Source organism: Pteropus alecto, unplaced genomic scaffold (genome assembly GCF_000325575.1).
Source record: "Pteropus alecto unplaced genomic scaffold, ASM32557v1 scaffold213, whole genome shotgun sequence".
Taxonomy (NCBI): domain Eukaryota; kingdom Metazoa; phylum Chordata; class Mammalia; order Chiroptera; family Pteropodidae; genus Pteropus; species Pteropus alecto.
The window spans coordinates 564,968-581,669 of NW_006434829.1; the positions used below are offsets into that span (position 1 = coordinate 564,968).

Below are 16,702 nucleotides of genomic sequence, written 5' to 3' on the forward strand. Positions count from 1 at the left end.
GTGCTTGAGAGTTGCTGCAAATACAGATGAAGCTTTGCTCACTCGCCCACTGCTCACCTCCTGCTGTGAGGCCTGGTCCCTAACAGGCCATGGACTAGTACCAGTCCACAGCCCGGGAGATGGGGACCCCTGCATAAACCTCGGGGTATCCGAGACATCACTGCCAGGTAGCTTCTGCACTGCTGGATCGCCTTCTATTACCGTGATTTGAGGCGAGTGGCATTGACTTCAAACCAAACAGAACACTGAAGAACGTGAGATTCTCATGTGTCCAGATAAGAAGTTCAGCTCTTACCTCGCTACTTCTCTCTTTTTCGTGATCGATGGAAGTATGGAAAAATTCCAGGTAATTCAAAGCGTATTTTTCAATTGGTGTAAGCTGTTTCAAAAATATGTTCTTTTCAATATGGTTAACAGCAAGTTAATAAGATCGTTTAATTCCTTATAACACTCTACTGACACCAGACTCAAAAGAGTGTTTATCCTTAGCTAAAATAAACAGTAAATGTTTTGCAAAAGGGTCAAAATTTAAGAATATTTAGCTGTAAAGAAAAACACTAAATTAAGGCAGAAAAGCGAAAATGCCCAGACCTGTCCCATAAAGTCAGCCAACTCCTCCAACTGCGAGGGCGCCTCATCCCGCCCGGAGCCGCTGGAGTCCGGGGACCCGGGCACAGCCTCCTCCGTCGGCTTCTGCGCGTCCTCCTCCAGATACTCGATGCTCTTCAGGGCCTGAAGGGGTCACGGGTTGAGACAATACTGCGCTGGTGTGTTTTTAGGTTTTAAATCAAGGGGTTCTGAGAAAGGGCCAAGTTATGCAAAGCTGAAAGAGGCTCCGCTGCACACAGCGCCCCAGGTGCCATGTCCATCCCTCAGAGCCCTGCCCACATGGGGCCATGGCGCCGAGGGGACAGGAGATGAATGTGAGGCAGTCATCGCCACGCTAGTGGGGGGGAGGCACCGTGGGCAGGCATGTGGACACACACAACGAAACTCTGAGCAGAGCAAGATGGGTGCCTAATCTCACGGCGACACCCATTAACAGCCACAGGGCCTGAACCAGCAGAAGAGCTGTCCACACACCAGTGGAGGTGAATCACCCAACATCAAAGCAGCCAAAAACGGGTCCATGGAAGACGGGGCACAGGTGACAACAGACATGCAAGCAGCATCATCACAGTTCAAAAAGTGCAAGTCAAAGGAAACAGACACGCCACTGTGCGCCTGTCCCAACAGCCGGGAGCACACACCTGATGGATGTGGCAGATGTAGAGACGTGGTTAGAGAGTGTCAACGAACACCTGGCACACCCTCTTCTCAAGGTAATCTGGCACAATCTGCAAAGTCTGAAAATACAGCCCTGCCTCACAGCACGTGAGGAATCGTTTCAGACATGCCCCAAACGTGAAGACAGAAACGCAAACGTCCAGAAGAAATGGAGCGCCCAGCACGCTGACCTTGGGGCGTGCAGCAGCCCGCACACGGAACGAGCGCCCTGTGCAGGATACAGACCGGCAGCTGAACGGCATTAGGACCAAGGATTTCTGCTCAAGGGAAGCATCGAGAAGGCAAACCCGACTGGGGGAAGATTCCAACTGAGCCCAACAAGGCCTCGTATCCAGAACACGTCAGGAACCCACCAAGTCGCTGAGACTGACGGCCCGACTAAGAAGGCGGAGCAAAGGTGTGAGCAGACGCTTCGGAACACGCCCCGCCTGCCCACGGCCACGGCAGGCGCGCAGACCCGTGCGCCTACAGCAGTGCACAGACCAAACCGGGGGCCCAGCACGAGGCCACTGGCCGCGCCATGGCTCCGGGACAGCGTGCAGCCACTGCACCACTCCTGCACTGCCAGCAGGACGGCAGGTAGCACGACCACCTCAGGAAACTGTTGGCAGCATCTGTCCCTGTCACGCGTGCTGACGTGCGGGGACTTCACCCCAAACCACGGCCATCAGAAAGGCGCCGCGTCTCTACCAAAAGACGGGTGGAAGCAATCACAGAAGCCCCACTCAAAACACCGTCCACCGGCAAGTGTCGTGTGGCGAGGAGCACGAGCACCACTGCACAGGACACGAGGCGTCCTGCCGAGTCCCAGGGCTGCACACAGTCAGAGGCAGTGCTGGAGGCCCCGGTGGGAGGGCGGGTGCTTCCGGGCCGCTGGCTCCGGGCTCCCCATGGGGCAGCTGGGGCGCAGGCCTGACGGGCGCTCCTGCACAGCCCCGCCTGCCCTCCACGCACAGACCCCACAACGCGCAGCCTTCTGCCAGAAGGCCACAGCTACGCCCGCGCCCGGGGTGTGGGACGGAGGGGCCACCCTGACCCTCACCCTTGTCCACACAGCCCATCGACTCCACCATCCAAAGTCCTTCCAGCCTCCCCGCTCCCCTCTGTCTACACAAGTCTACACACAACTACACTGCGGCCAGCCGTGTTACCGCTACTGGCCTCTGGACTGGTTCCCAATCTGGTCTCAACATGGCACCAGATGATCATTCTAATGAACACGTCCAGCCAGCCTCATCTCCGTCACCCAGTCAGCCCCCAGCCCCGCTGCTCGGCACTGCATGTCACATGGTGAGGACACGACCTGGTGTCCTCACCTGCTGACTTGTCTCTTTCCTCCCTACAGCACAAGCTTCACAGAGAATCAGATTCCTTTCTCTTTTCAATAGTATGTCCCCATTGCCTAGGACAGTGCCTGACACAGTAACTAACACCTTCAAACAACACGTCTGAGAATCCCAGTGTCAAGACGCCACGCTGCTCTGAAGAACACAAAGCAGCACCTACGTGCCAACATGCTGCATCTCCGAGGAGCACCGAGAAGGGTCAGCAGTGTGCAGCCCGCCCACACCTGGCACGCACACACACACCCTGGTGCACGTCCTTCCTCTGGGAACCCGCGACGGGTTTAGCAGGGGTTGGACGGTCACCCCGGGAGAGAATCTGTTCTCCCCACTGTCCTCGCATGCTGGAGGCCCTTTTCCAACCTCGTGCATATGGCACCGATTGCTAAGAGAACAGGGTAGGCCCCTGTCCCTCCTGACACAGAACTGAGAGACATTTCTGTGAGGGACACGACACATGAAGGCCCCAGACGGTGGCTGTGAGGGTGCGTGAGAGGTTGGCTTCTCACTATAAATTCTCGAAACTTTTACCACGTGCACTGATGGCTTCCCTATCAGAACCGGACAGTCCACTTCTAAAAATGAAAGCGGCGCGGCAAGCCCTTCTCCCTGGGGTACCCCAGTGCCATGAAAACGAGGAGGGCGGGCACGTGCACCCTGAAGCTTCCCAGGGGGCCGGCGCAGCGTGGCCTCATGCAGGAGGACCCCGAGGAGCCCAGGCCAGCAAGAGCAGAGGCGTTGGGCTGGGCAGACAGCTCTGTGGCCATACCTATGGGGCCGGCTCCGCGCGCCCTCACCTCTATGAAAGGCCGTGCGATTTTGGGTGCGATGGTTTCTGTGACAGAAGGTTCCTGGGAAAGGACAACGAACTCCTCAGCTTTGACGGGGAAGCCGGCGTCATCCATGGGTGAGTACACCTCAAACAGCTCCTGGATGGTCCGCTGAAGAGAAATGCGTGTCACTCTCCGGGAAGGAAGGAAGGAAAGAAGGGATCTGTGCCCGAATGAGCTTGAGAACGCGTGGCTGGAAAGCTGGCAGGTGCCCCCTCACCACGTGCCTTACGGGTGCCTGTGTCCGGCCCCATGCGGCAGCCCTCCCCGTGGACCCCGCAAACATGGTACCTGCGTCAGGAACGCCATGGAGTAGTCATTTCCCTGTGCAGCTACTTCTCGGATCAAGTCTTTGGTCCCATTTTTCAACAATTTCTCTTCAATGGAATTGCCGCTCACAAGCCTACAAACAAAGCACACACATACGTGCAGTGACGGATAAGTCATCTGGACCACAGGGACACCGTGAGCGGCCCAGCACAGACCGCCGGAGAGAACACGGCCCTTGCGGGCTTCCGAAGCACGAGCCGCAATGCTCAGCACGCAGGCGTCCACCACCCCCTCCCATCAGTCCCACCACGTCCCTGCCTGCCGCGCAGCAGGGCTGGCCCGGGAAGGCCCCCACGCAGCCCGTCTGCCTGCCCTGCCGTCTTCCCCCGCCGGCCTCCAGGAGCATCTGGAGTGCCGTCTCCAAGGCGATAGATAACCTGGCGCGCACTCACACAGGCGAGCGGCACCGCCTGCTCCGCTGCATGCTCATCTGCACACTACCTCGACCCCAAATGGACCCAGGTTTCTGGTGGCTGCTCGATGCCCAGGAATGGGCGCCCCCAGGTCCTGCTTCACGCCTCCTGAACACGCTGCAGTCACCACTCTGACCTGTGGGCAGACTCCCGGGCAGGGTAACGCTGGGGCCAAGGGCATGTGCAGTTTGTACGGCAAGACCTTGCCGAAATGCTTTCAGAATGGTGAGACACCCCACGGCCTGGGTTCCCTGCCCTGGTGCTGCCAGCCGGTGTGCCCTTACTGTTCTCACGTGCCCCAGACAGGTGCTCCAGTTAGACCACAGCTTGCCTCGCCATGCTCGCCCCGGGCTGGGCGCTCTGCTCACAGCACCGCTCATCTGTCCCCGATCCAAAGCGCTGTGACGCAGCCCCAGCGCTTGGAGCGGTCCTAGGGCACGGGCAGCACCACGGCCTCCCTGCATCGTTCTGCCATTCCCGGGCACCTTTCACTCCACTACACCTCAGAAGCTATCTCACCAACTGCGCAGCTGTGCACGGACACGCACCGACACCATAAATACGGTTTCCACTAAAGTATTTGGAATTGTGATGTCGCGCTGCGGAAACTTCACGTTTTTATGAACTGGGTGTTCCTGCCCAAGAACATGGCACACCCTTCCACTCACGACGTCTCGTATGCACTCCCCCCTACAGTTTTACGCCCGTCTCACACACCTTGCGCCTCCACCGCTAAGATCACTCACTCCCCAGCGTGGTCAGATGGCTCCTGAGAATGAAGTATTGTCCATTTCTACCCAGTAACTGCTGAAGGGCCAGCGACGAGGAGGGGCTACACGGCGCAACGCTATTCATTTAATATAAGTGATGGATCTAATTTAGATTCCTTGGCATAGAAATACACTCAAAATACACTGCTTAAAATGGGGAGATTACAAAATAAGACTGATGGCAGGAGCCACCTAAAAAACTAGGAAATGTGTAGAAAGACGTGCAAGAAAACGTCACTGTTATCTGTGGGGTACACTCACTTTTTTTCTATATGCTTTCTTGGTTTTTTAAATGAACAAGTAACACATCTATAACGTAAAAGTAACAACAAAGCTACATAGGTACAGCATTGGGATGAGCGTGTCCTGATGGAAACAGCGAGCAGTTACGAGCGCGGGCCAGGGTTTGTCCCGGGCCAGCCGCCACCTGGGAGACTTCATGCCAGGGACTACCAACCAGCCACAAAAGTGGTAGAATTCCACGAGAAGGGGCACAAGACAATAAGCAACGGAATGCAGACCACTATGTCCCCGCCGTTAAACACTTCCGGTTTAGAAACAGAGTAGAGTCTTCTCTGTTTTCCTCGATTACATATGTTTGGCCAGTTCTAGGATTTAAGTTCTTTCCATGGCCAATTCATTAACAGATCATTTACATTTGACAGTAAGCAGAACGGCCTGAGATTTAAGTCATGCTTTTAAGGCTCTGGCACTCTAGAAGAACGCACACTGGGAGAACGGCTGGTTACAGCTGAGCAACGTGACAACTGTAGTTCCAAGCAAACTACACTGTATCTCAACCAAATGGTACCACTAAAGAAAGAACAAAGAGCAAGACTGTCAGTTGGCGTGAAGGAAAAACACACCAAGCTTGGTAGAAACTTCCAGGGCACTGCGGTGTGCTATGCGGACCTCACCTGTATATGTGCACGTCCCGGCGCCTCCCGATCCTGTCGCACCACTCCTGGGCCTGGGCGTCCAGCACGGGGTTCAGGTCGTTGTCGTAGAACACCACCGCGTCTGCCTCCACCAGGCTCACGCCTGGAGCGCGGCTGTGAGTGGAGAGAATGGCACAGAAAACCCGCCTGTCTCTGTTGAAACTCCTCACCAGCTCCTACGACGAGATAAAACCCTCGAGTGAGGATCCCTGGCGAACGCCGGGAAGCCTTTGAGACGTTCCGATGCTCACTGGCCAAGCTCTGTTCTGTTAGCAGACACTGTGCTGTTTCCACACTCACGGCACGTCAGAGTTCAGCATCTCATCCCGGATCTTTTGTGCACATGCATCCTCCCACTTACTGGTCACAAACACCTTTACACACGTTTAAATCACACGAGTCGTCACTCACCAAAAAGAAACGTCAGATTCCGTGTGACAAGTGCTGTCAGCTCAATTTGTAGGCCCCACAAGAAAACAGCGTATTCCTGGGGAGGGATCTGTGCTTTTTCATGTACCCCCAGGCAATGGCAGGGCACTTTACAGCAAAAAGGCCCTGGGGTAAGGCTGAGGGAGCAGGACCCAACCCAAAGAGGAGCCCCTCCACCCACACAGGGTCAGGAGCTGACATGGCCTCACCCGAACCGTCTCTTCTGCAAATAACTCAGCACCCAAATAGAATACGATAGATGAACGATGTCTTCTTTCAACAAGTCCCACATATGATTTGTTATGTCACCACCAAGGAAACCTGTCCACGGACAACAGTGTGCCTCCTTCCGGGCCCCTCAGCCTGTGTGCACTGCGTGCGGTCCTGCGTGTGCTGTGTACCATGACGTGGGCCACACGACCCAGAGGCCAGCAGCTCACTTTCTGCAGGCGGGAACATTCCACCATGCTGCCCAACCTGTCGCGAGATGCCGTGGACGGTGTACGTCCCGGTGCCGCCCAGCCCTCCGGCACACACACATCTTGTCTGCCGTCCTCTACCGCCGGGCCTGGGCCCCGGCCCCGACTGGGAGGCGTGACCAGCCCTTCTGCAGGGAAATCTGGAAGGAGTGGGCCCGCATAAAGAACTACTGGGCCAAGCACACGTCCACTTCCGAGGTTCACAACCCAAAAACCATGACTGCCTTCCAGAAAGCTGTCCCAGCTTGCCTGCTAGCAGTGGTGTGTGAGATGCTGCTGCATCTGATCCAGATACCCTTAGCCAATCTGACCCATAAAAACAGGCACAGGGCTTTAAATTTGCATTTCTTTAACAGTAAATTAGTCTGGACAGTTCTCGCCTTTCCACCCCACTATCTCCTGAAGGAAATCAATCTTGTCCTGTAGTGGCTCCATGTTCCCAGTTGTGACACTGCAACATCTAGCTGACTGGATGGAGCTTAAGACTCACCGAAGCCCATGACATCAGGCATTCCCCTTCGTCTGCAAGGGTCACAAGAACACCGAACTCACACAGCTGGTGGCCGAGGTGAACAACTGCTTTCCTACCTGCCGCTGCTCGCCGCTGGCGTTCTCGTCGATCCTCGTGTAGGTGAGATGGTGGAAGTTCAAGAACACCTCCAAGATGTCTAACATCAGCACCATCTGGGACAGGATCAGCACTCGACGCCCTTCCGACTTCAGCTTCTGCAGGAGGATCGCCAAGGCCTCCAACTTCCCTAGGAGAGGAACAATGCCGAGTGCCCCACAGCCCCCAGCAGTGGGGGTCACGCCGACGACACGTGTGAGCCCCTCGTACCTGAGTCCAGCTGGACCAGCCTCAGCTCAGGGAAGCGCAGTGAGTGCAGGGCTGTCGCCTGCCGCAACTGCTGGGCATAGGGCGCTGTGTGCTCGCGCAGGCGGTGCCTGAGGACCCGCATCCTGTGGCTGTAGAGGGAGGGCGGCCTCGCCACTGACAAGGATGGAGGCGCGGCCACCACGGCAGGAATCACGCACACCACCCTGAGAAGCAGAAAGCAAAGTCGTCACACGTGGTGCCCTCGGCATCTCCACCAGGCAGCACCTCTGTCTCAGACACCGACGACTCGACAAGGAAGACAGCAGGACCCTCTGACAGTCAGAGTCGCCAGGGAAGCCAGGGTGCCTGATTCTAATCACCACAGGGGACGAGGCTGCTGGCCCATACTCCGTCAGAGCGACCAGGGGAGAGGGGTCCAACAGTTCTGGCCAGTGTGGGCCGTTCAAGGTCGAAGGACCAGCAAGGGCACCCACACACTGCAGGCCAGCGCAGAGGCCCATGCCGTGTGGGGGTGAGGTTCGCGGTGGGGGTTCTGGGGCCCAGCTCTCTGTCTCCTGGATGGTCCGGGGGACAGTGTGACACCAGAGCTGCTAGAGCCTCTGTGCCGCCAGCTGGACTCGGAGGAAAGGGGCTGCAGAGGGTGGCAAATGACGAGACAGACGAGCCACTGCAGCCAGCGTGACATCCAGAAACACCCTTCCCCGGGAGGTCGCCTTGAGCTGCGTTTCCCTGATGTGTGACCAACTGCACACAGGCCAAAAAGCCGAGGAACAAAATCAAAGGACTGTTCATGGACAGACAGGCTCAGCATCATGAAGAGGTCAGCTCTTCCCAGCCTGACCTGCAGAACCCCAGCATGACCCCGATCAAAAGCCCAGCGAGTCATTCTGTGGATGTCGACAAGCCGACTCTGAAGTGTGTATGGAGAAGCGAATGACTGGAACATCTAACCCAGTTCTGAAGAAGATCAAAGTCGGAGGGCTGACACTGCCCGACTTCAACGGACTCCAATGCTACAATAAACGAGACAGTGCGGGGTCGAAAGGACAAACAGATCAAGGGCACAGAGCCGGGAGCTCAGAAACAGGTCCGCATAATTAGTCAAATGACCTTTGACAAAGGAGCAAAAATCATCAAAGAAAGACGGTTCTTCAGCAAAGGGACATCCACGTACAAAAACGTGACTCTAGACACAGACCTTATACCCTTCACAGAGATTAACTCAAATGGGTCACCAGCCTAAGTTTAAAATGCATGACAAAAATACTCCTAGAAAGCAACGTACGAGAAAACCTAAATGCCCTGGGTGTGGCGGTGGCTTTTCAGACAGGACACCAGACACACGATCCATGACAGAAAGGGCTGAAAAGCTGGACCGCGTTAAAATTAAAAGCTTCTGCTCTGTGAAGGACGCTGTCAAGACAAACCACTGACTGGGAGAAAACACTTGCAAAAGACATACCTGAGAAGGGATCATTATCCAACATGTAAAAGGAACTCTCCAAATAATACAACCACCTAATTAAAAAACAGACCAAAGAGCTGAAGAGACACCAAAGATGACATACAGATGACAAATAAGCACACGGAAAGACCACGCGTCATGTGTCACTAGGGAGATGCATGTCAAAACGATGAGACCCTCCACCCTCAGCACACCTATAAGAAGAGCCGTGGTCCAGACGCTGGCGCCACCACGGGCCAGTGGGGACACGGGGTAGAAGGGTGCTCACTCACCGCTGGTGAAGATGCACACGGTGTGGCGCCTCTGGAAGATGCCATGGCGGTTTCTTACAGAACTAAACACACTCTCACCACATGATCTAGTGATCACACTCTGGGGTATTTCCCCGAGGGAGCCGAAAACTAGTCTCTACAAAGGCCTGCACACGGATATTTACAGCAGCTTTATTAATAATCACCAAACTTGGAAACACCGAGATGTCCTTCCGTAGGTGACTGATAAACTGGGGTCCATCCAGACAAGGGAACATTATTTTCAGTGCCAAAGAGAAATGAGCCATCGAACCACAGAAGAAAACATGAAGGAAATGCAAACGTATATTACCAAATGACAGAAGCCAATCTGATGAGACTATATACTGTATGACGCTAACTATATAACATCCTAAAAAAGACAAAACTATGGGGACAGCGAAAAGGTCAATGGTTGGGGGAAGGAAGAGATGAACAGGTAGAGCACTGAGGAGTTTCAGGGCCGTGAAACCCCCTCACCTGTCGATGACATCCTGGAGGGATTCTTGACGTTGGGTCAGCGTCAAAATCAGGTCCTTCTGACTTTTTGCAGGCAGTGTGTAGCGACTCGTGGGCCCGGCCCCCTCCCCGTGCCCGCTGTCTGGGACCCCGAGCCATGGTGCCCTCCCCGTGCCAGCCAGGGCACAGATGCCCAGCAAGTCTCTGCCATAGACGGGGGCACGGGAGCAGCGTCGTTCGTTGACAGAATAAATCTGGTCCAGCCGCTCTTTCAAGAGCCGGGTCTTTTCCTCCTGCATCGAAAACAGAGATGGAAAAGGGCACCGAAAGACAAGAGGGCAGCAACTGGTGTCCCCCAGCCCTGCGGGGGAGGGGGGTCCCTCGCATGGGGATCTGCACAGAGTGCACCAGACGTGCAGGGCCTGCTCTGCAGGAAACTGGCAGAAGAGAAGCAGAGAAAATGATATGCTTCTCCCTGACAACGCGACACGCTTCCTGAGACGGTGAGCATTTCTAACGCCTGAAGATGGATAGAAATATTTTAAAACGTGAAAGGGATGTTTGCAATCATAAAGCCCAGCTTAATTTCTTATTAGAAAAGCATTTTCGAAACAAAAATTCTACAAATCAGATGAAGTGTTTTTAAAGGCATGACTGACAACGCCTCACAGAAACTGTCAGACGTCACAAGCAGCCCGTGTGGCCTGCAGCTTCTGAGACAACCCCGTGTGGGGAGGTGTGTCCACGGCGCACGTGGCGTTGGGCTGCGGTGCACCATACCTGGGTCGGCCCTCCAACAGGAGAGGCCGGTTTGGAGGCCATTCCAGATTCTCCTACAGCCAGGGGACCAGCTGCCACTCGGCCAGGCACACCAACTGCAAATTAAAATGGAGAGTCGGAAACAGCTGTGGCCGCCCCGCAGCCCCGGCCCACCTGCACGCCCTCTGCAGGCGCCACCTCCTGCTGGTGCGGCGCTGGAACGCGCTAGGTGCAAACTGAAACCGTTCAGACTGCCCGCGAAGCGCTCGGCTCTCTGGCCACACTCTGAGCTGAGTGTCACAGTCCACCTCTTCCCTTTGGTGAGTACCCACAAGCACCCCAAGCCCGCGGCCACCCTCACAGCCATCATGCTGGTGCAGGGAGTCACCTGGGGCCCGGCCCCTCATCAACATCAACCCTGCCTGCCCACAGGCCAGGAGTCAGCAGAGCGACCCAAAGGTCCCACACGCCTGCTCCTGTCAGCCAAGGCCATGCTGCTTGTCCTGACAGACGTACGCACAGGGCACTGCTCACGGAGGTCTCTGAGGACCAAGGGACCCTGGCTAGGGGAGCGAAGGGGAGGGTCGAAGTGACTGGAACAGGCCCATCCGGGGAGAGCGGAACCCTGGTGCGGGACGGGTGAGGGACAGCATAGGCTCAGTTCTGTGACCTGTCTCGGGAAGTTCTAGCATCAAACAAAATTCTAAGGTGAGTGGAGACCAGTGATAGCCAACCGATAATTCTTGAGAGCGAAAGGAAAAGAAAATAAAGCAAGCTGAGAACGGCCGGTCTGCGGAGGGCAGAGCCGGCCACGAGCGGGACCTCCAGGTTCTGAGGCACCACGTCAGAAACCGCGAGCGTCTTCAGTTACCTCAGAAGCAGAGTCAGGAAGACACTTCTTCCTGCTCAGAGCACTCTACCTGCTGGGGCCGCAGGGGCGGGCCCGGGGCCGCTGGCCGGGGGCTTGCTTCCCAGGGCGCTCAGGGCACCCGCCGGAGACACAGTCTGCATCACCACGGGGCCCGGGGGGCGCAGGTAGGACTGCCCGGGGGCGGACACAATCTGGAGCACGCTGCCTGCAATCACATGTGCCGGGGAGGTGTCAATCACTGCCACGAGGCTTTACCTCCAGGTCACACTCACTCCCGAAAGTACGAGAAACCAACAAGTCACGACCAAGTATCCCAAACCAGATTTACTCCGACGTGGCAGCACAAAGTTAGTTACTTGGAGAAAAATGAAAAGTTTACATTCACAATGAATTTTGCTTAACGTTAAGAAAACGCTCACCTATCCCTAGAAATCTCTGATTTTGGGCAGCACAGCAGGCAGCCACGGGTGGGAGGTCCCAGCACCCAGGTGACCCGCGAGAGTAGATGAGAAACTATTTAAAAGCGTGTTTCTAGCCCACCGCTCTGGCTCGTGCTGTTTGAGTAGCTGCCATGTCAACCTCACGTCGCTACAGGGCACCCCCAGGGCTGCCCGACGGCCTCGCCCCTCTGCTCGGCAACTGAAGCGGCGCGGACTCGCACGCAACGGTGCAGGCTGCGTGACCTCCCACGACCTTTCGTCCTGACAAGAGCCACAAACGAGATGTCCCGCAGAGGCTGCTGCTGGCACGATCCTGGACCCTAACCTACAGCTGACAGGGATGGAAGAGACACAACCGCTGCCACGGGGTTCTTCAGGACCAACTCTAACATGCCACTCAAATGGCATCCCTCATCTTCAAAAAGCAGTTACTCTGTAAACACGTCACTCTCGCCCAGACGCCTGGGAGGCTCAGGTCTGGAGTGGAAACTGACAGCTGCACATGGAAGACACTTTTCCATAAACTGCTGGTCCTTTGGCGTTTTTATGATAATTCACCTTACAGTAAAATCAGAAAGTAGCAAGTGTTTCTATTTTGATTTTAAAAATGGAGAACTTTTATCAAAGGGCAGATTTTAAAAATGACTACCATCTACTGAGTATGTGTTGAGGACTGGGCAGCCCGGTGATGCATACCTTATCTCTCCATCCTCCAAACACGGGAGGAGCAGACTCACGGAGCCGCTCCCAGGGGAGGCACCCGTGCTGACAGGCACAGCTGCGAGGGGAGGCGGTGGCCAGATGCCTGGCGTCTCCTCCTGCAGAGTGCCGAGGGCTACGTTATTCAATGGGACCGTCAGTGAGCTGCTTTTTACCTTGCAGCTGCAGGGGCTGGCCGGCCGTGAGCTGCCGGAGCTGGCTGTGGGACAAGGTGAATTTGTTCCCTTGGAACTGCAGCGTCACAGGGGTCTCTGGCTGGGCCACTCGACTTGGCGGCCCCGCGAGGGAAGCCAGCTGGGCTATTTTGACTACCTCCCCACCTGCGGAAATGCAGAGGAAGAGGAAATGTAAACTTTTGAGGTAAGTGTGTGACTGCTATACTGACGACCATCTGTCACATAGAAAGACCGTGTGAAGTGAACTGGTGTCATAAAAAACATTGATTAGGCAATGCTTTCTAACACTTTCAGAAAATAACTATTTTAATAGAAAACAGAAAAAGTTAAGATCAGATTTTAATGGTTACCTTATCTAATTATAACTGGTAGAGACTTTAGATATCAAATATTAGCATAATTAACCAAATTATCAAGGAATAGTTTTCTTTTCTCTCCAATCAGTAAGTAGCAAATATCAAAAATAAAAACCTATTTGCGATATACTCTGAAACTCTTGTATCAACCTCAACTTTCAGAGATCTTCCAAAATGTGAAAAAGTACGTGTTTAGCCCACAGAAGTAAATAAGATACTTCACTACAGACATAAGAGAACAGATAACTAGCTTCAATTATACCTGAAACTTTTCAAAAGTTGGGAATGTATTTAAGTACCTAAATACATCACACTAATGTAACTCTAAGATACGAAGTTTCATATGGATTTGAACTAGATCGTAAGATCTGATCTGTAATGTTTACTGTTAAGATACACGAAACTTAGCATTGCTTAATATATTTTTTTGAAAACATAACTGACAGTCACGTGCACCTAACCCAGAAAGGCACTGCCTCCACGCTGTGATTGGACAGGGCTGGCGGTGTTTTACCCGATGGTTGATATTTGAGTCTAAATGTTCTTCCCAAGAAAATCCATGCAGAAATTATTAGTGATACTATAAAAAGAGAATAGTTAGCAAGAGACCAGAAAGACACCCAAAGATGCCTTGTGCACAGAAACGGGAAGAAGGCAGAAAATGAGAAGAGGAGGTGCAGAGAGCTGTGCAGAGGAAAGTCTCCCGCTGGCCCCCGTGGCCCACGAGAGGGGAGGCGGTCAGAGTGAGGGGCCGCCTGGCCGGCTCTCTGCTCCCCAAGCACAACCCACAAAAGGCCCATCCCAGGCAAAGAAGAACGCAACAGAGACCAGTGCTTTCCTTCCTCAGGCAGCTGGGGCGTGGGGGAGACTCCGCCTGCGGAGATGGAAGGGGCTTGGCAGTGAGAGCTGGCTGCAGTGGGCCACTCCTCATGACGCCAGCCGCTCCCCGACCTTTCCATAAAGGCCTCAACACAGCCTGCTGAAGCAACGGACACTGCCTGAGGTGGCGCCTGAGACACAGTGCAGCCCGTGGTGGTTGCGGGAAGGGTTCTGGCCACAGCAGAACGAACAGGGTACACGTGAGATTTGGAAACAGGCTCATTGCACTGGTCACAATAAAAAATTCTACTAAAAGTTTAACACGATTGTGATGTTTTAGTCACTGAATTACTACAAAACATCTCAGGTAAACAAAAACTCATCCCAGATTTAAATCTCATAATAGCAAGAGGCTAAATCGAAGTCATGTTCTCGGACAGAGTGCTAGTTCCCCGCGCTGGCAAGGCAGTGACTGCCTTTCAGTTTGCCACCATCTGCCTCTCACGCTGACCCCCAGTACTGACGACCCAGAGCTTGGCCGACACTAAAGAGAGGTGCTGTGGTCTGCACGTGGGAGGAAGGAAAGCAGAGCTGATGCCCGGGGTGGGAGAAAGGATAGAGGAAGGACTGAGCCCTGGATGCCGGCCCCGGAGAGGAGACGTCGGCGGTGGACTTAGGGCCAGAAAGGACAGCGTGGCAAAGGCAGCCCAAGCACGCATCAGGGAGACAGGGAAGGGACAGCGAGGCTCACATACCGCCGACCTGAACACGAGTCCTGGGCTAACGAGGTGGCGGAACCCCCCAGGGGAGGTGAGGCCACTTACTCGGCAGGCGCGCCTGGGCCTGCGAGGTGAGCACCAGCCCCTGCGGCAGCACACTCTGCCCGGCCGGGTGCGAGGGGGCCTGGGGCTGGGGCTGGGGCGGGCCCGGGGCAGCGGTCTGAGCCCGCAGTTTCGCAGGATGGGCTGGGCTAGGTGCTGTGCTGAAGGTCGAGGCGGCCTGGGGTCTCGGAGCACCGGTGGGAGCCTGAGAGGTCTGAAACGGGGCTGCTGCCGCTGCAATCGATAAGGTTGGTTTGTGCAGAGCTGTTAGCGGTTCTCAGTAAAGTGCAGTATCTTCAACCCGAATTTTAAAGAAACACAACAAACATTTCATACTGTCTCTCAATCGAGAAGCCTGTTCTAAAAGAGGCATGGTGGACGCCAACGCGCTCTACAGAGCGGGAGAAATGCAGGCTTCATCCACGGTTAACCACCAGCGCGGGACTAATCAGCATGTTGGCAGTACCTTCCGGAGTAATCGGGGGTTAGAAGTCAGCCTGCCGGACCTCGAGCGCCAGCGAGGCCCAACCCTGACCACACACAGGGGCAGACGGGGCCCGCACTCCAGCTGCACGAGGCACTCCGGCAGCAAAGTGGCTCTGGATGTTCCAAGACCGCCATGGACGCAGCCCGAGGAGCCGCCAGTCAGGGCTGGAGCACCACCTTCAGCGCCTTCCTGCCATTTAGCCCGCCCTTCTCCAGTGATGAGCGGGGGACGCTGAAGCGAGGTCACAAACACGACAGGAGCAGCCTCCTCAAAAGCTTTGGCACTGTGAACGTGTCTCGCCCCACGAGTGCGTGTCCCCAAGGTGCATCCGCACCGCTGCACCAGCAGCAACCCCACTGGACCACTGGACACTGGACACTGGAGTGCAGTGTCTTGTCCAGGGAAATGCAGCTTATGGGAGTAAAGCCTCAAACTCGTGGGGGCGCGGCGTGTGCTTCCCTTGGCGGAGCAGTGCGCAGGCCCCACGCACGTCCAGAGGAGCAAGGGGAACGCGAGGGACTTCTTCCCCAAAGGTCCTCTGTGACGCCGCACACCACCACGTGAAGCATACCTTTGGCATCCGGGTTTGCAGAGAACGTGGCGATCGGTGGCCGTCCCCGAACGTGGCCCTGTGGCGTGGCCGTGGCCGCGGCAGAGGTCGCTGTCCGGGGCGGGTGTGCGCTGGGAAAAGCCACAGTGCGACCCTCGGGCTTCTGTCCGTATTGCACTGGCTGAAACAACCTAGAAGCCCACGTGCGGGCAAGAAGACCCAGCATCACTAAGGTGCAGGATACAGGACCCGAGAACGGCGAGGGACCCCCACCTGCGGGGCCATGTACAGAGAGAGGAGACTTCTAAACGCGCTGTTGGGAACCTCACCGTGGGTCCTGGGGGAGGTGCGCACAACACCCAGGACAGAGAAGTAGAACCTCTACCCCCACGCTGGGGTGACACAGGGCTGACTGTGATTTTAACTGCTAAGTTTCTACCAACGAGGATGAGGAAAAAGCCATCCAACACAAAGTCCACGCTCCTGCTGCTTAGGATAAAAGCGAAGTGGGTGAGAGGTCAAGTGCCCAAAGCAGCACAGGTCACAGGTGAAAGGGCACCTCACGGACAACAGAGCCTGCACCCGAACAGGCCACCGCGCGGCTGCTGCGCCGCGTCTATCACAGCGCAACGGCAGGGAGTCTGCGTCCCGAGAGCCCCTGTGCGACGCAACAGCAGAGGAGCAGAAAGGCAGGCCCGCGGGACAGCTGCGCTGTGGCCCGTCTGTGTATTTAACAGGGGGCCGCAGGCCCTACAAGCACAAGCCAGGCAGACAAGGCGAGGTGGTCAGTCTCGAGTCCCCAAAAAAGTCACACCAAGAAAAAACAGGAATG

General features: G+C 55.4%; 1 protein-coding gene and 1 non-coding gene across 2 annotated transcripts in view; both read right to left on the minus strand.

Annotated features, from left to right (window-relative positions):
- EP400 (E1A binding protein p400) overlaps positions 1–16,702 on the minus strand; it is a 76,354-nt gene that overhangs the window by 23,719 nt on the left and 35,933 nt on the right. Inside the window, 13 exon segments of the mRNA XM_025045491.1 lie at positions 296–379; positions 592–732; positions 3,428–3,571; positions 3,752–3,863; positions 5,891–6,087; positions 7,408–7,577; positions 7,658–7,860; positions 9,893–10,164; positions 10,652–10,746; positions 11,551–11,706; positions 12,817–12,981; positions 14,837–15,067; positions 15,892–16,061. Of these exon segments, the coding sequence (XP_024901259.1) occupies positions 296–379; positions 592–732; positions 3,428–3,571; positions 3,752–3,863; positions 5,891–6,087; positions 7,408–7,577; positions 7,658–7,860; positions 9,893–10,164; positions 10,652–10,746; positions 11,551–11,706; positions 12,817–12,981; positions 14,837–15,067; positions 15,892–16,061 (2,140 nt within the window).
- LOC112478381 lies at positions 6,355–6,486 on the minus strand. Its single transcript, XR_003045820.1, has one exon. It is a non-coding gene; the product is annotated as a small nucleolar RNA SNORA49 (small nucleolar RNA).